The sequence below is a fragment of the Petaurus breviceps genome, unplaced genomic scaffold (genome assembly GCF_028583685.1).
Source record: "Petaurus breviceps papuanus isolate PSGF00001 unplaced genomic scaffold, PetGlider_PUasm1.0 189, whole genome shotgun sequence".
NCBI classification, from domain to species: Eukaryota; Metazoa; Chordata; class Mammalia; order Diprotodontia; family Petauridae; genus Petaurus; species Petaurus breviceps.
This window is the reverse complement of record NW_027185809.1, coordinates 7,904,256-7,923,551: the sequence shown is the minus strand read 5'-3', so window position 1 is coordinate 7,923,551 and position 19,296 is coordinate 7,904,256. Positions and strand designations below refer to the sequence as shown.

Genomic DNA, 19,296 nt, shown 5'->3' with positions numbered 1-19,296 from the left:
AAAAAAAAAAAAAGGCCGAACTTTGTAATTCAAAGATGTTAAGTATCATCGCCTTCTTTGGTTTCAGTGACAAAAGTCCATTGTCTTTTCTAGCTGTCCCACAGAACAATGCTGTGGACCGGTTCTAAGTATTTAACATTAGATTGTAAGCTCATATTTCCACTTAGAAAAGCATCCCCCAGTAGAAGGGGAATGTAGAGCATAGGATCATAGATTAAAGTTGGAAGGGATATCATAAATTGCCTATTTTAATCTTCCTCCCTTCATAGATATAGTGACTTGAGTAGAAGAGCCAGGATTTGAACCCAGGACCTCTGGTTCCAAATCCTGTGTTCTTTGCACCACTGTGTTTTCCCTAATTAATTTGTTTTAACCAAACAAGTGAGCAGATTTACTGCTTTTATATTTTAAGCTTGAATTGTTGGAAACTCAGTAATCATTCCAATCCATCACCAAGTATTTTTCAAGTACCTACTATTTGTACAGAAGTCATTTGTCCTTTTATTTTTTTCATCCGCACTTGGAGTTTTTCACCTATTGCAGTCCACCTATTTTGGGATGTGAACTCCATGGGAATAAGGCAGATTTCTTTAAAACATTCAATCCTTATTTTTGTGCTATATACCCAAACCAAATTTGGGATAATTCATTCCAGTACCTCAAAAGCAAATCACCATGAACTTGTGTCATATATATCATGGGACTGTGCAAAGTGCTGGGAGTGCAAAAAGTCTTTATATAATAGAACATCTTTAAGCTCTGTTTCTTTCTTTGCTCATCTTTACATATGATGATTGGGGGGTCATTAATATAATTTAGGATATCTTGTCTGGGGCCATTTTTGTATTTGCCTATGATGACAACTGCAAAATAAGAACTAAATCATTTAATAATTTGTGGCCATAAATTGATTAAAAAAAAATCCTTGATGATTCCCACCAAACATTGAGGTTCTCTCCTTCTCTAGGTTCTGAAATAGAAGTTGGATGTTTGGTGGAAGAATGATAGGATTCTTTCTTATTATTTTAAGGAAGGAGGAGCAGTAGAAAAGCCCAGGTGGGAGCAGGACTTCTGGCCCTGTATAGATTCTTTTCTGACAAAAACAAAGCAAAGCAAATGGGAATGGGCCTGCACAGAAAGGGCCTCCTGATGACTTAGGCATGTTTGAGACCAGCCAGAACTAGACTCAATAACATCGGAATCCAGGTTTAACAGAGACAGGAAGAGCAAAAGGCAACGTGAAAGGTGCTCATTGGCTGTCTGGGAATGGCTTTGAAGTTTTACATTAACAAAACTAACGTTTAGTTCCTATTTTGCAGTCCTCCCAAAACTGAGTGGGTCAAATCGTTTTGTAAAGTAGCATGGTAGCTTGACATGCTACCGTGCTTGTGGGTCCAAGTGATGCAGCTTACAATATAATCAAACACTATCCTCATTTAGGGAATACCCTGGAGAAAAAAGGTGGCAAAGAATTTGTGGAAGCAGTGTTAGAGCTTCGGAAAAAAAATGGTCCATTGGACATCGCCGGAGGTAAGACTAAAGCAACGCACTACCGATTTCTAGGTCTTTGGTTCTTGCTCCCCTTGAGTGCGTTCCTCAGCAGTGCCATCTTTATTCCTCATGAAACACTTTTACAGAAGCCATCCTAAATAGTTCCTTTAGAGGCTCAAAATGAAAATTGCAGTATGATATCCATCCCATCCATGCAGTGTAGTGAAGAGCTGTTACCTTTACAACACAGAATTTTATTGTAGGCATCGAGTCCAAACTTAGAATACATCAAACCATATTTAAAAATGTGATTGCTCAAAACAGTTGATGAGTTTTTGTAGATCTAAGATTCTGAATGGAGTTTGGAAACAAAAGAACACTGCCAACATAAGTTCTGATAAATTACAAATGGCAGTATGTAAACCATCTGTAAAGCTGCTGATTAATTAATAAATGTTGCAAATTAATAATCCTCATTCAGATACCTCTGTTTATAATCACAAAAAAATAAATAAAATCAATTATGATTTGCCAGTTAAACTCCTCCAGAAAGAAAGGAAAAGGGGAACGCTTATCTTTGAACTACAAAACTTTTCATTAACTGCTTTAAGTTTTTTGGTTTTGTTTTTCTGGTCCTTACAGAATCCCCTATTTAGGCCGGTTTAAAATCTGAGGTTGAAAGAAAATTTAGTTGAGCATACAGTACAAACTTTATATTTATATTAGTACAAACTTTAATCCATATGGGTGATGACAAAGTACAGTGTGACCCAAGTTGCTGGATGTGAATGTACACAAAATGATAGCTCTGGTACTAGCAAGCCATTTGCACCGAGGGCAGCTCTTGTCCAGGGATCCTATGGTCTTGCTATTTCTGACAATGCCGGTTCCTTATACTTTCTCTGTGGTTACGTAGGACCAAAGCTCATCAGGATGAGATGGTGGAGGGGTTCCTTCAGGTAATGTGAGTATTTGTAGCATGAAGCATTAGGCATTATCTTGTTCATGGATTTGGTAGTGATAGAATCAGTTTCACCCTTTTTTTATTGCCAGAGGAAATGAGGCACCATGTTGGGCTTCATGAAGTTCTTAAGTTCATGCGGTTGGGAAAGCCACCCTACTACAAAGTCATATGCAAAGACACAAAGGTTCAAAGTAGACTACAGAATGTCAGTTAGGGTCCCAGAAACTGTCAGCTCTAACCCCTTTATTTTACACATTAAAAAGCTTAGTCCCAAAGAGGGAAAATGACAGACTAGAACCATGGCTAACACAGGAGTAGAAGACATAGTCCCAGCCCTTGGAACTTTCAGACTAGTTGGGAAGAGAATGCCTGCACTTTACACAACAGTCTGAGAGCAAACATGAGAACTGGCTGTGTACCGAGAGTTTATTTGTAGCTTAGTTGTCTGGATCTCAGAACACGTTTTCCAAAAGGAATGATGTTTTATGTACCAATTTCCTTCCTTCCTTCCTACCCTACAAATGCACTTTGAACCCATAAGGTAAGTCAGGGCTGGGGAACTTCAAGGCCACACATGGCTTTCTAGGTGTTTGGGTGGAACCTTTTGACTGAGTCCAAATTTTACAGAACAAGTCCTTTTGTTTAAGGGGATTTGTTCTGTTAAGTGTGGATTTAGTCAGAGGGCCACATGTGGTCTCAAGGCCATAGGTTCCCCGCCCCTGAGATAGGTGAACAATGGCACTAATTATATCAGTAAGCTCAACCACCATTCTTCACATTGTTCCTATAGGGTTTTAGTTTCAATTCCACAGACTCCACAGGAGAAAAGACTTCAACTTATAGAGCTTTCCCTTTCCTACCAATGCCTCAAGCACCAAAATCCACCCATAAGAATGAAAATCTTTCCCACCTCCTCTTCAAGCTGGGGCACTGAGACAGGGCCTTTAATAGTGATTTTTGGACAGCAGGAGATTCTGGGTGTTCATAAATAAGGGATAGCCAGTATAATCAAGTACTTATTTATGGACACCTTACTGTAATAACATCATTAGGCATCTGTATTTTTCCATTTGGTTTATATTCATTTATAATTACTCACATCTCATTCCGTGGTACCTAGAAGGACCCTAAATCTTTATCTTTGGGAGAGGATTCTTCATGATTAGTAAGATAATGAAGGAAGGAAGGATTCTTAAGACAGAGGTATCACTGAGCATGGGCCATCTTCTGCTGAAATGAAATGATCCTACCTAAAGTGAACTGATTAATGTCATCAAAACTAAACAGCATCATTTATTTGCATGGACTCCCAAGACCATTAAATAATAGAACCAGTGAAGCAGGATATTGGGCTATTTGTTAGACTATAAAGAAACAAAGGTGGTTTTCCTAATGTGTCTTGCATCAACATATCAGCAAAATTTATTGATCACACCTCGTGATTTTTCAAACAAACCCATTGGCAGCAAATGGAACCAGTGGGTACAACCACTTTGAACACCTTAAGGGGTTATTAGTCTGGCATGTTCGGTTCATTGTGGTTGGCCCTGAGTAGCTGTTCTTTATAGTAAGGGGATTGCCATGCAATAGTGGAACCCGTTCCTGGCAGTAGCTCAGGGAGTGCTGAATGCCATGTTTCCAAGGCTGTGCCTTGGCTGGTCAGTGCAGTTGTAAATGACTGTAGCTAAACATGTTTTACCAGCATGGGAACCTAGGTTACAAAAGTAAGTACATTAGAGGTGCTCTTGTTCCCTCTTCACATTCCTGACCTCAGAGAACGAGCATAGTTTTTAAATAGGCGTGCGGCACTTCACCATTTATATAGCCCCTTCACATGCATTATCTCACTTGACTGGTTCAGCAGTTGTACAAGGGAACCAGGGCAAGGCTAACATCCCCATTTTTACTGATAAGGAAATAGGGCAGGAGAGAGACAGAAACACTGAGCCAGGGTCACAGAAGCCAAGATTAGAACTCAGTTCTTTTGAGCCCTAATTATAGCCATCATTCCATGACGTATTTGCAGGTGGTTTAGATTTAGGGCTGAGTTGTTATTTTTAACCCCATGCACACATGTAAATTGCTTTTTTATTTGCAAAGGGATGGGAGCTAAAGGTCTGGGTTCTTCTTCCCACCAGCGGCCGTCAGTGCAGGCCATGGCTTGCCCGCCAAGTTTGTGATCCACTGTAACAGTCCAATATGGGGTTCTGACAAGTGCGAAGAGCTTCTGGAAAAGACAGTGAAGAACTGTTTGGCCCTGGCAGATGACAAGAAGCTGAAATCAATTGCATTTCCATCAATTGGCAGTGGCCGGTAAGAGAACCCACTAGTCCAAATATTTGTGCCAGAAGATAATTCTCAAGTAATGCATTCATTTATCCAATCATTGAGGGACCGATGTGGATGCTGAGCTGGGTGATGAGAGGCAGAAAAATGAGTAAGGCAAGGTCTTGATCTTCACATGGTTCACAGTCCAATTGAAAGGGTAAGACATGTGAAAAGTTAAATAATTCAATTTCATTTCATTTCATCCAGTAAAGGAAGGACTTAGTCCTTACATCTGGGCCCTATGCTGTGTACTGAGAAGACAGATTTAAAATAAGACGCAGTCCAAGTTCAAGACATGTGCACGTAAGTCTAGTGCAAATCAGGTTTTGATAAGCATAGAGTAAAAATTAAAGGAAGCCTGGGAGATTTTAGGAAGGAATAGTCTCTTCTAACTGGGGAATAGAGGGATGAATTGAGGAAGGCTTTGTGAAGGATGTGGTACCTGAGCTGGACTTTGAAAATGAGAAGGATATGAGTAGGTAGAGATACATGGGAAGTTTTTCTGGGCCTGAGTGACAGCATCCTCGAAGGCCCAGAGGTAGGAAAGGGAAGACTCTTGCAGGACCGAGGAGCACTGAGTAGTCAAGTCTGGCCTATGCAGTGCCATCTGCTACATGCCGTGCACAGCGCTGGAGAGTTAGGTTGGAGACTGACTGTACAGGGCTTTCAGTGCCTGGCCAAAGAGGGTCAGAGTGCAGACCTTCTGATTCTGTGAACGTCTCACTTTTTTGTCTTGATGTCCCCCTCAGTGACCTTAGGGTCATTGTCTTGGAATGTGGTCTGGCTGTGCAAGGAAACTCCACTAAAGACAGAATTGAAAGCTAACTGTTTCCCTACCATAAAAGATGTTTTCTGGGTAGATGGTAAGAGCATTATTTGTAGTATTTTGGGACCTCATAGGTCACCTGATCCAACTTTTTCCCATAGTAGATGAGGAAACTGGGGCCCAGAGAAGTTCATGACCTGCCTGGGTCACACAGTAAATGAGCATAACTGGGATTCAGACTGAGGCCCTCTCACTTGAGAGCTAGTGTTTTTCCCAGCCCATTATGTTGCCTGTTTTACATTGGTGGTGTACTCTATTTTCAGTGGGCTCTTTTGCTTTCCACATATTGAAACCCTCTCAGTATTATCTAACTGAACATGATCTAAAAAAAGCATGGATGTAGATGTCACTACATTTAGGAGCCCTTTCAGTTGAGAAGAAAAGTGCATTTTATAAGATAGGAGGAAGTCAACAAGCTCCTGGTAGAATAGACTTTATTTGCAATTAAGGAGATTTACAGCACGTAACGTAGACCCAGGCCCAGAGTAGATTTAGAACCACTTTCCACAAAGCAGTCTTGTAGGGGTTTAAAATAGCATGCCTCTAAAGTCTGTTCTTTATCACTGAATTCACTGTGTTACCTTTGATAAATGAGTCAACTTCTCTGTCTCTTGGTTTATTTATCAGTAAGTGAGATTAATAGGGTTTACCTTCCTCATAGAAGTATTATGAGGCTCCATTAATTAGTGTTTATAATGCACTTTGATAAATGCTGATAAAAGGTGTTTCAGATGTGAGAGGTAATATTATTCTTTATTGGTAGCAGTATTTTTTTCCTTTAGCTATTGAGAAAGCTTTTAATTGAATTATGAAAATTAATTCCCATAAAAGTACATCTGTTATTTCAAGCATATTTACATTTTTTTATGGAGTAAAACATTTTTAAAAAATAATAAATTGAAAAACTTTTAAGATCCACAAGTGCCGAAGGCACCACATGTGCACAGCTGTTCTGTTACGGACATCTGTCAAGCAGACATCACCTTATAAAGCCATGTAAATAGTTTCATTCCCTTTCATGACTCAAGAATGGGATTACACCAAAGCTGTTCAAATAAATCATGTTGGATTTTAGGAGGGGAAATAAAAAAGCTTGTTTGTGGCATTCAGTGTCTCCAGCATAAAAGTCATGTTGGGATTTAAAAAAAATTAAGTCCAGCATGCTAAAGGAAAGACCTGGCGATGGCATTCTCATATAACAGTATTTTGATATCCTCAGTCTCCAGCAGCCGTAACAATTGCAATACTGCATGCATCAGTGTGTATTCCATACTGGACATTTGCCTCAGATGATTTCTTTTAGAATGTGCTTTGGTTGAATAAAGACCAACATTGTAACATGGGATGCAGGAAACTACCTTTGGCATCTAGATATCCTGTTTCCAGCCTGTTAGACCACAATATTTATTGAACCCCCCACTCCATGTAAAGCCTTCCTGGGCTCTGGTTGATATTAAGAGGGTGCACACACTCTCCTAGGAGAAAAACACAAGAGTAAATTTGCTCTCTTTTAGTTAGGGGATTTTGCATGAACTTTTCTTGAATTTATGAGTTCTGAGAAAGCCAGTTTAGGACTCTATTCTCCTTTCCATTTGGCAAGTGTAGGCCCCACAGTCATTTGCATGGTAGGTTCTCCAGATCTTTTGACCAGGCAGAGACTGGGTGGCAGGAGGAAACATTTCAGAATTCTTTCACTCTATAAACTCAGGATTATAGCTAGTAGGCCCCTCCCTTGTGCCTTTGGCATTTGGGCCTAGAAGAAAAGCAAATTAGAGAAAAGGCAGAAAGAGATCACAGATGGAGAATCATGGCACAAAATGAGAGATAATGAATTAGTATTAAGTGGTGGTGGTAAAAACATGTGGCATGAGACTCCACCTATCATCACTGACTATTTAGGAACTCATGGGACATGAGGGCATTTAACATAGCAGCTTTCTCCAAGTTTCCGTTTTTCACTGTTCGAAGAACTACCCTTTCAGAACAAGCTCTTTGTTTTATTATTAAATAAGACACTTTCTTGTGAAAGCTGTGAGTATCTTAAAAGTAGCTTCAAATTCACCCAAATGCGAGAGCCAGACCAGGATACTGTTGAAGGCATCTCCAGGATGTAGGGTGGTGGCAGGACCTCGGTCCATTTGGAAGAGCAGCATATACAGCACAGGCTCGCATTTCCTTTCTTAGACATCATAGTCTCATCCATCTCATAAACAGCTAAAATTATGGAGAGTGTTTCTGAGGGCTACCCCCCGGTTGTACTTGAGCACACTGTGGAGGGAGGCAGGAATGGGTCATGGTATGCATTCCCAGGGAAATGGCCTCTATATTTCTGTGCCAATGAATGTATCCTCAGGATGGAATCAGCTTAATGTGTAGCCTGCATGCACATCTTGATGGGTCAGACAGAACTGAAAATAAGCACCAAATTAGGCAGGTTGACACTAAATGACATATATTTGATAGACTCAGGACTAAAACAATAAAGCCAGATAAATTTCTTTGTTGTTGTTTGGTGTGGAATTATGATTTCATCAAGGTAAGGAATTCTTGGTATATTAACTCCACTGATTGACAGTTTCACAGTAGATCAGAATCAGAAAGATCTGAGTTCAGATCTTGCTTTAACAACCAGCAATGCGAGCCTGAGCAAGTCACTTAACCTTTTAGCCTCTGTTTTCTTCTCTGTAAAATGGGGGTGGCAGTAACAATAATAATAAATAGTACTTACCTCCCAGGTTGTTGTAAGCTCAAATGAGATAACACATAAAGCACTTTGCAAACCTTAAAAGATAGCCATTCATATAATAATTGTTATTGTTGTTATTGTTATTGTTGTAACTTATAGTCTTAGGGAGTTATCTGGTATGCTGGAAGATTGTAACTTGCCCATGTTCACACAGCTTATATGTGTCAGAGGCCAAACTGGAACCCATAACTTCCTGACTCCCAAGCTGGCCTGCTAGCCATCCTGCCTCTCCAGGGCAGTAAGCTTGGCAAATGTCTATACTTAAAGAGATAAGACCTTTAAGACCCACTTATAAAGTGGTCTTCATATAAAAATAGATAAAGAGGTCTGTGGACTGAGGATAATACATAAGTGTCATTTTCTCCATAATTGAAGGACAAATTACTTAGGAATTTGGAAGTCATCTAATCTAAACCTGTTACTTTAGAAAGAAGAAAACTGAGTCCCAGAGAGAAATGATATGTCCCAAGTGTCAAAGCCGGGATTAGAGCCCTGTTCTCTTGTCCCGAGTTTCAGGACACCAAGCTGCCTCTCCCACTGAATGAACTGTACAAGTAGTTGGGCTCTGCACTTTCTTCCCAATGCCCTGACGCTTTCATTATTCACAAGCAGTGAGTACTCTCAGAAATAGGAGACTACTGTGTTTGACTCACAAAAATAGGACCCAAAAATGCTGAGCTGGAGGCAGAGATGTTTTATTCACTTAACCAAAGAACAATTTGCGCTATATCCATTTAACAAACTCAGCAACTAAACGTGCTACATAGAGCACCTTAGTTCTCGTAAGTAGCTGTTGTAACAAGAGACAAAGAATAAATGATGTCTGAGATTTTTGTGATCCTATGAGTGAAGCTGGGTTCCTCAGGAGACTTACTGTCTAGTTAGACATGGTGCACAGCTATAAAGAGATAAACGCCAACGCCGGACAGTGTGTGCTAATTCCCTAATAAAAGAAGTAGTAAATAGGAGTTCAGAGAAGGAAGAGATCATTGTCAGGAAAGGCCGCCTGTGTGACTTTGAGAAGCTCTTTTACTCACTTGGACTCCAGCTTCCTGTCTGGTCTGAGATCTGTCAGGTGAGAGGTTTGGGCTGCATGATCTCTGTGGGCCCTTCCAGCTCTACAGTCAATCATGAAGGGGATTGTTTTGGAAACTGGACTTGCAGAATGGGATAAGATTTGAAGAGGCAGAGGGGATGGGGAAGATCATTCTAACCAGGAAAGTGCAGGGTGGGAGAGCTGGGAGAATGACGAAGAGACCAGAGTGTCCAGAGCAGAAGGTGTCCAAGTCTGAAACTGTGGGTTGGAGCCATTTTATTTTTATGGTAATTAAAATGAAGATATACCAGTGTAATCACAGGCCCTGTCTGCAAAAAAGAATAAGAAAAAGATTAGCAGTCTGACAGGTTGGGTAGGGAGCTGGCCTTGGAATCAGGAAGAGGTAAATTCAGATCCTGCTTCTGACATGGCAGCTGTGTGACAGGGGGTAGGACCCTGCACCTCTCAGAGTGCCTGTCTGAGTGGCAGAGTAGGTGTTCATCTGTATTGAGAGAAATCGCATACCCTAACCCTACCCCAGTCTCACCAAAAGAAAAAGGAAATGGTGACTCTTCTCTCCTGACATAGATGTCATAAAAATAATTTCATATTAAAAATCACCTTAAGCCCACTCTAGACACAAGCAGGTCATTTGGGGATTCTTTCTTTTTACTTGATTATACATAAAGGGCTTCTTCCCATTGTCATGCTTCTGGGGTGTTAGTGGAGGCATTCCCTACAGGCTGAGAAGTGAACCAGAGTATTCATGTAACTCTTTCTTAGTCATATAGCAAGGACAGAGCAGTTTGTGCCCCAGATACATAGAGGACCCAAGAAGGAAAATTTGATTTTCAAAATTTCAAAGATCTCTCTACTTAAAGAAACACCAAAGTACTGAAACTCAGCATCCAATAAAAATAGCCAAGTAATGCTAATAGCTGACTTTATTTCTTGTTTTACAGCAAGATCTCTTCATTTTTTGTGTGTCATGGGCCTCTTTGGCAGTTTGGCGAAGGCTATGGGACCCTTCTCAAAGTAATGTTTTAAAAATGAATAATAAATAAAATACATGGAATTACAAGGCAAACTAGTTGTGTTGAAATAGTTATCAAAATATTCAAAAAACAAATTCACAAGCTCCAGATTGACACCCCTTGCTCTAAAATTTGCAAAGTGCTGTAGATACATGAGATTGGAGCCTCACAACAGCCCTGTGGTATAGGGACTGCAGCCGTTCTTACCCCCATTTTATTCAAAAGCCATATCTAGTACATAAGACTGCAAGGATCCCCTCTTTTTTGTGTCAGTTCACAGTTTTAGGTAAAGTACATGGGTACTTATTCAGTTCACCTCCATTTTATGGTGAACAGATTACTTTCCACACATCTCATCCTCTTGAAATCACTCTCTTCAGGGATAAGATCAAGTATCATCTCTATAAGAGATTGCACTATAAGTGTGTGTGTTTCTTCCCAGAGCAAGGTGAAATCATTGAAGAACTGTTTTTCTTTTTGTCTGGCAAGATAGTCCTTCTGAACTGAAAACACTCTGTGGAAGTTATTTTCTGACATTATCCCTCTTTGAAAAAAAATCGGTCATTCCAGGTCTCCCTGGGACTGTACCCCCATCTGAAAGGATGAAAAGAATTTGTTTTTGTCATAAAAACCCGTATTGGACAGCAAGAGGGAAATGTTTACTATGAAAGTGGTATACACCTTGGAACACATTTCAGGAAAACTCTTGTGAGACTGTTCTGTTAATAAATCCTTACTAACATTCATTCACCAGTATTCTGTGAATGAGATCATATGTTTCCTCATGGGTGAATATGATAGTTTTTGGTTACTATGTTGTGCATGCATGCATACACATACGCATGTACAGTACCCAGAAAATGTTCCGGATTTACGTTCCTAGACATAATGTGGAGCTTCTGCTTTCTCACCTCAGCAAGAGTTTCTCCAGTGTTCACCGTCCTGGTTCTCTCGGACCACAGAAGCAGATACATTTTGAGGGCTTAGATTGCAAAGCAGACACTGCTAGTATAGGAGTGGATTTAAAATAACATCCCTCCTACCCCCTTCTCTCTTTGCTTTGAGTCTTTTCCAGCGATTTGAGACAGATGCAATTAAAAACACTTAGTGAGGGGCAGCCAGGTGGCTCAGCGAGTAAGAGCACCGGCTCCAGTGTCGGGATGACCTGGATCAAATCCGGGCTCAGATACTCAGCGCCACACCCAGAAATAACTGGCCCTGTAACCTTGAGCAAGTTGCTTAACCCCAATTGCTTAAAAAAAAAACACACTTAGTGAGGGTCTATTAGAGATTAGCCTTATGTATAAGAAGGGATCTTAAGTATGGTCCTGTTTTATATCAGTATCCAAAGATCATCCCTTGGGACCAGGTTAAGAGAACAGGTCTATGCAGCCAAAATGATCTCAGACATTCAGTTCCCAAACTCTTAACTTGATTGGAATGGCTCAAATGATGGAGGAGCAGATAGGTCAAGTAACCTGGATACAGGATTGTAAATCATTCGGTGATCAGAGAGCCCTTGAGTACTTACTAGATGCTTGCCTCTTGTGTCAAAACAAAGAAATAAATAACATAGCCCCTTACTTATATAAACAAGGCCTGATTTACAAGTTCATAGATTAAGGACTGTGAGGCCATCCAGTCCAGTACAGATCAGGAACCACAATTCCCCTAGGGGTTAAATGATTTGTCCAAGGTCACATAGATAGTAGCTAATTTGAGATTTGAACCTAAATTCTAAGATTGCAAATCTAGCATTCTCTCCACTGTAGGGGAGACAAGATGTAAAATGGTTTATTTTTTAAACATTTATTGAGAACTTGGCAGTGTAGAGAACTGTTAACATGTAGTAGCTGATGGCCGAGTGCTGCTCACAGGACACAGAAGTCTGGTTTTTAGGACGTTTAGTAACATGGTAGCTCTCTGAGGGCAGGAGGGACTATGAGGTTTTTGTCCACAATGCCTGGAATATACATGGGTACTTCATGAATGCCTGTTGTGTTACCCAGCCTTCTTTTCTGCCAAGTGTCACGGCACATGCCGGATGAAGTTGGAATAGAGGTGGCCCTCCAGCTTCAGTGAGAACCACACACCACCTTAAAAGCAGATCGTATCAGCATAAACCAGAGAATAAGGGGGTGAAATCCTGTTCCCCCTCCCCATCAGCCGAGGCCCCTGCTGGGCACTGCAATCACAGCCAACAGTTTCCCCCTTAATCAAGGAGGTATTTTGAGACTCAACAGGAACCCAGCCTGATCCCCACAGTGAACAGAGTTTTCTCTTCAGGCATGTGTTTCTAGAGCTCCTTCCCACATCCTTGGCTGCTGGTGGGTCCATTTATGTCTGCAGTCCTGGGAAGGCTTCCCACTCCCTACCAATCCTGCCTCCTTGGGTTGTTCTCACAGCTGGTGAAGTTAATGGAATCATTGTAACCTGATCAGGTACTCTAAGAGGCAGCTGTACTTACGGCATGAAAAAAATCTTTCATTCTTTGTGTGACGCTTAAATGATCTCTTATTCAGATGGTCTCTACATGACCCTCAACAGCACTTACCCCACCCCCCCAAACCTATGTTGGCTTAGCTCAGGAATGGGGCTGTGTAGACCTAGTGTGATTTTGCCAAGTCCTCAGCTAGGGAAGACCCCTGGGAATGAGAGGGAGCAAGCAGTATGGTAAAGAAGAAAGCACTCCCAATTTGAGTTCAGAGTCTCTGGAGTCAAGTTCCAGCTCTGCTTATTCATTACCTTTGTGACCTTGGACAGATCATTCCATCTCTTCAGGCCTTGTGCTCCTATAGAATGAGAGGGTTGGACTGGATAACCTAAGATCCATTCTAGTTCTAAAATTGATTCTATGAAGGGGAGCTTAGCTGCCTGTGTGAATGATCAGATCTTCCATATTTACTCCCACCATCACACATGGTGGTATCTTTAAAATTAAATACTTGAGGCATCTCAGAACATGTTCAGGTGACAAAATGGGGGAAAGAAATCTTGGAAAAAGTATAGTTGAGCTAGATTCTTTCATATATGCCACAGACGTCACCTTCCTATTTAAAATGGCGTGCATTATTTCATTTTAAAATGAATCAGGAATAGAACACATCTCTTTTTTCCCCTTCTATTAAAATCAGGCTATTATAATACATGCTTGGAAAAACTTGAGTAGAAATGGTTTTCTAAAGAAGGGGGGAATACAGGCAATGGGGTATAGAAATCTCTTTAGTCCTACAAGAAAGTAAGGGGGAAGGGAATGAGAGGGGTGGGGGTGATAGAAGGAAGGGCAGAGTGTCAGAAGGGGTAATCACTACACTGCCATCTTGGGGTGGGGGGAAAGGAGAGAGATGGGGAGAAAATTTGGAACTCAAAATCTTGTGGAAATGAATGTTGAAAACTAAAATTAGTTAAAGAAAGGGGGGGGGAGGGAATCATTCTATCTTCTTTGGGGGTATGTCTTTTCCATCCCAGAGTACTAACTGATGATATGTGCCAATTAGTTTTTCCACCTAGAATTCCAGGACTTGTCTCTACTACCTTCTCTATGTCATGATTATATAATCATAGATAAAGAGCTGGGAGGGACCATGGAAGTCACCTCTTTCCAGACCTCTCCTCTTACACATTAGGAAACAGATACACAGGTAGTGAGTAGTGGAGCCAGGATTCAAATCCAAGTTCAGCATTCTTCCAACTGCACCATGTTGCCAATCCCATGGAAACAGTGCCCCAGTAAAGAGAGATTACTTTTCAAAACCTACCAGAGATTCTCCATTCAAATGAATACTTCTCTCTTCAGAGTAGTACTCTTGGGAGACAACATGCTGCCTGCTTAATCCAGTGATACTGCTTTTTCCCACAACAGTTCCAGATTTCCCTTTTGGGAACTGCCATAAAGGGCCCAGGACACAGGCTTTTGAATCTTCCATGGTAGCAAATATTCCTCCTTTGAGGCTGGATTTGATTTCTGGAAATAGTCAGAAACCCTTTGGAGCCTGCCAAGTCCAGCATGTGATCAAGCTTGTAACAGTGTTTTCAGTCCAAAATGGAAGTATGACTACCAGTTAATGAGATGGCTTGCAAACTGACTATGGATGAATGAATGATTTCCCAAAGGGAAGTCCAGAAATGTTTTAGGCAGTGGCAGCATTGTTGGGATGAGTGTACAGCCTTCCCAAAGGTACATCTTAAAGAACATAGTTCATTTCACCAAAAAGTGTCTACCACATGCCAGGCCCAAGTGAGGCACCATTGTCAGAGAAAAGGCCTTGGAACCAAAAAGACCTGAGTTCAAGTTTCTCTTCTGAAACATGCTAGCTGTGTGACCCTGGGTAAGTACGTGCTCCAGGTGACTCTGGGACTAGAAGCGGCAAAAGATCAGTGGAATCACTATTCTCACCTCTGACCCTCTGTAACAAGCACTTTCCTAAATATTGGGAATTCAGAGAAAAAAAGAAAACAGGACCTTCCCTCAAGGAGATTACATTCTCCCATGTTCTTTTGGATGTATAAATTTGGGTATCTTAAAGGATGATCATGGCTTTAGTCCCACCCAGCCCATTTGTGAATAATTGCACTAAACCTGTACTTCCCTGCAAGGTTTTACAAAAAGGCCATCCATCCAGAATAGTCATGGAAAGAGGAAAGGGGGAGTTGGTAATAAGCATTGATGTAGCGCCTACTGTGAACTAAGCATTTTTACAGATTATGTCATTTGTTCCTCAGAACAACCCTGAGAGGTAGGGGCTCTTATCCCCATTTTACAGTTGAGGAAACTGAAGCCCACAGTCACACAACTAATAAGTATCTGAGATCTGATTTGAACTTGGGCTTCCTGACTCCAGGCATATAAATATGTGTTTAACTCATGCTTTGTACTGAAAATTGAGTGTCTGTGCAGACAGAGCCTAATGTAAGTTGAACCCTAGTGACTGAGTCCTTACGTAGGAAAACCAGTCCTAGACTGAGCACTTAGCAATCAGAATAATTCAACAAATATTTATTAAATAATTATAATATGTTAGGCACTGTTCTGGGCACTGGGGATGTAAAGATAAAAATGAAAACATTTCCTGCTTTTGAGGTTACTTGGGGGAAGCAACATGTATCCAGATCAATAAATAGAAAATATATTCAAAGTAAATGTAATTTCAAGGGCAGATTTGGGATGGGGTGGGGGAGAGGGTGCAGGATGAGGAGGAAGGAAGGAGGGACAACTATTTGGAAATACCAGGAACAGAATTAAAAGACTTTGCCTTAATATGATAAAAAAGTATTTGTCTAAAAGCCACATCGAGCATTACTTGCATTGTGATAGAATATAGGCTTCTTTAGGATAGGGATGGTTTTTGAGAGAGAGGGTGGTAAGAGATCTGGCCTTGAAAGCAAGGAGACGTGGGTTCAGATGCTGCTTCTGCTGACACATGAACCTGAGCAAGTCCTTTAAGCCCTTAATATCCTGGGCACTTTCTAGAAGGTGGCAACCTGCATTAGCAGAAGGAATTTTCTCCTCTGGAAATTCCCAACGTGAATGAAGTTATGGGTCCAGTGCCTTTCCAGGTGTAGTAATAGATGTTTAACAAATGCTTGCTGAATGAATGAAGAAACTCCAGATGTTTCCTAATAAATTGGGAGTGAACAAGGACATACACTGTCACCATTCCTATTTGGCATCGTACTGCAGGATGACCAAAAAAAAATGTAGGAAGCAGAGGTAAAGTTGTCCCTCTTTGTGGACTTTGTGAGGTTGACTGATGCTTGCCTAGAACTGGCAGCCCTGTTTTCATCTGGCTTTTCTCCTAATCTCAGTTTGGACCTAGCAAGATTTATCTTTATAGTCTTAGTCCCTGGACTTTTGTGATGGGTTTCTTGCCCAACCATGATTTGAGATAGCTTGGTATATGAGAGTCGTACATGGAGCACGTTTAGAAGAACAAATCGCATAGGAAATATGCTAAATTGTTAAATTTCCATCCATCTTGGCACATAACCAAAAGGAGCAAATCAGAGACGCCCACTCCAAGAAGGGCCTCATTTGAGACAAAAATCAGCAGTGGGAGAATTAGGAGCAGAATTGTCTACGAGTTCTGCTTTTGGCCCTTGTATTTGTGGACGGCATTTAGAGAAATGCACAGAAACTTACCCACCCACAGGGTGTAGGCTTATGGCTTCTAGCCTTTCCTGTCCTGTGGTTCTGCTCCACAACTCTTGAACTTGCTTTTGTGGAGTATGTTTATTTTGTTAAAAATTAAATTGAATTAAAAGAACTTTTGTGTTGAGAATTGAGTGATATACCCTGAGAATTAGGTATTTTGGTCGTTTTAGTGTTAGCATGCCCACAAATCTTCAAGGCCCAAATTGGCCTTGTATGAGTATATATAATATTATTGAATGATATATGTGTTGTATAGTATTATTCTGTATGGGTACGTCTGAGGTGTAGTAGAGATCCTGGGTCTTATTGAATAGAGTTCAGGAAAGTTAGATCTATGAGCATGTCTTGCCTCAGACCCTGAAGAAGCCTTCTGTGCCCCTGAGCAAGTCATGTAAACTCTATGTGATTCAGACAGAATTTGCATTGGTAGAAGGAGTTCTCTTACCAGAAATCCCCATGCTATTGGAATCACAGCCTTAAAATGCTTCAGTTTCTGGGCATCTAGACTCTGTTTAAGGAGTCATAAGAGACCATTATGGTACAATGGAAGTAACAATGCCTTATGATTTTGCGGAGGTCTTGAGTTAGAATTCTGGATCTGCTACTTACAACGGTGTGACCTGGGACAAATCATTTCTGCTCTAGGCCTTAGTTACTCATTTGTAAAATGAGAAGGTTGGATTGAGTGGCCCTTCCCACTCTGTATCTATAAGACTCTAAAACACTTTGACGTCCGTTTGGGAAACGATAGGGCAGAGTTTGGGCTATCGGAAGAGCAGCACTTAGGTCCTCACTGTTCATTTTCTGTCGCATTCATTCAGCAAACACTTGAGTACCTGCTGTAGAGACCAGATATACTGGGCAAAAATAAATGGTCTAGCCTTGCCCTTTCAGATCTCAGTCTGACACATACGCATGAAACAGCACAAGAGAATAGCATCCTAGCATACCAGACCAGTAATTCAGAGGGTCGTAGCTGAAAGAACATCTCACAAAACATCTGTAGCTAGCTCATGGGAAGGCAGAACAGCAGCTGCTACTTTTGACCCCAAGCCTCCCCCCTCCCACATTTGGGATAATCGTAAGCTAACTGGTATGCTCTCTTCCTTCACAGAAATGGTTTCCCCAAACAGACGGCAGCACAGCTGATCCTGAGGGCCATCTCCAGCTACTTTGTGTCCACAATGTCTTCATCAATCAAAACGGTTTATTTCGTGCTCTTTGACAGTGAGAGTATAGGGATATATGTGCAGGAAATGGCAAAACTAGATGCTAACTGAGTTGAAAGAATTAGAAGCAGCCCAGACTCACGTGGTCCTTTTCTCCAATTTAAAATTAAAAAGAAAAAAAAAAGTTTTTAACTCCTAATTGTGAGGCAACACCCTTTATTTTCAGTTTTGCTCATCTAGGGAAATGAGGTTTGGTTTTTTGTTTGCTTTTTTTTGTTGTTTCTGTTTTTTTGGGTTAATTTTTTTTGACCTTTTAAAATGTTTTATGTTAGCACTGATAGTTGGCGTTACTGCTGTTAATGCACTGTTTCAGCCCTTGTATGAGTTTAGTGTAATCTAGGAGATTTTATAGTTTTATTTTAATGAAAACCAGATTGATGCAGACAGTAGTGGGAAGTACATTGTCTTTTACATGTGGAAGAAACCAGGAAGCCCTATTTTGTAACTGTGTTGTGGTACGTAATCCTACGTTGCGTGATGTTTCTTCTCATCACATTGTTCTCATTTTTTTTCCTAAAACAACAACAAGAAAAAAAAACAAATCACATCGAATTCCTGTTTACTTACTATCTTAATGATGGATCTGGAAATGTGAAAACAGAGAAGCCTGTTGTCCTTAATTATATTTGCAATTTGGAATTTGTGTGAATTGATTTAGTAAAATGTTAAACTGTTTCTGTGCCTTGGTGTGTTTTTGGGTAACTATATCAGAGGCCCACGACTAGCTTCTCACAGTAATTGGGGAAGGATGTCAGGCTCTAGGAATGACCTGGATTTTGCTTGTCTTGAGAAGAGGACAGGCAGGGCCTCATTCCCTGGCCTCCATTTCAAATCTCAGAATGCATAGCCCATCATATCCTGAAAGTTCAGATAATGAACCCTTTTGTCTTAGCTGCATTTCATACCTCACTCTTATATACTAGCCATGTAGGTCAAGGCCCAAAGGCTCAGGAAGAGACCCTTAGCATGGACTTGTCCCCGCAGCCACCCACTTACAGTTGCAGACCAAGGTCTCTAAAAACAAGATTCACTATGTCTTTATTGGTATGATTTCTCAGTGAGAAGCAGTTTAGTATAGAGCAGTGCAGTACATAAAGATCCTTGCTGCATATTGACTTAGAAAAACCACATGTTAATATTATCTCTGTTCTATTTTATTTTATTTATTTTGTTAACTATTTCCCAATAAATTTTAATTTAGCCAGGGCAGCAATGGGCTTCTTTTTGACACCTCTGATGTAAATCTACCTTCCGTATCTAGAAGGTGGGGCTTTAAAGTGCTGTCCCTGGCCTATACAAACTTTGTAATTGTGGGAGCTTCAAACTTCTGAGGCCCCAGCAATTCTCCAAAGCTGAAAAATAAACAGCTTCTAATCTGCATTGGTTAATAAAATTTCAGGTCTCTACTTTCATTCCTCCCACACACACACACACAAAAGCTATTTTCATGCTCGGGTATTTTGTAAAAATCATCATGAATGCTTGAATTTA

The 19,296-nt window shown here is 40.8% G+C and overlaps 1 protein-coding gene across 5 annotated transcripts in view; it reads left to right on the top strand.

The window, feature by feature from the left end:
• Positions 1-18,480, top strand: part of MACROH2A1 (macroH2A.1 histone) — a 105,676-nt gene extending 87,196 nt beyond the window's left edge. For all 5 annotated transcript variants that reach the window (XM_069091876.1, XM_069091878.1, XM_069091875.1 and 2 more), the window contains exons 7-9: positions 1,441-1,530; positions 4,594-4,768; positions 17,691-18,480. In XM_069091876.1, the coding sequence (XP_068947977.1) occupies positions 1,441-1,530; positions 4,594-4,768; positions 17,691-17,856 (431 nt within the window). In that variant the 3' untranslated portion in view covers positions 17,857-18,480. The remainder of the gene's footprint in view (positions 1-1,440; positions 1,531-4,593; positions 4,769-17,690) is intronic.
• The last annotated feature ends 816 nt before the right edge of the window (positions 18,481-19,296 follow it).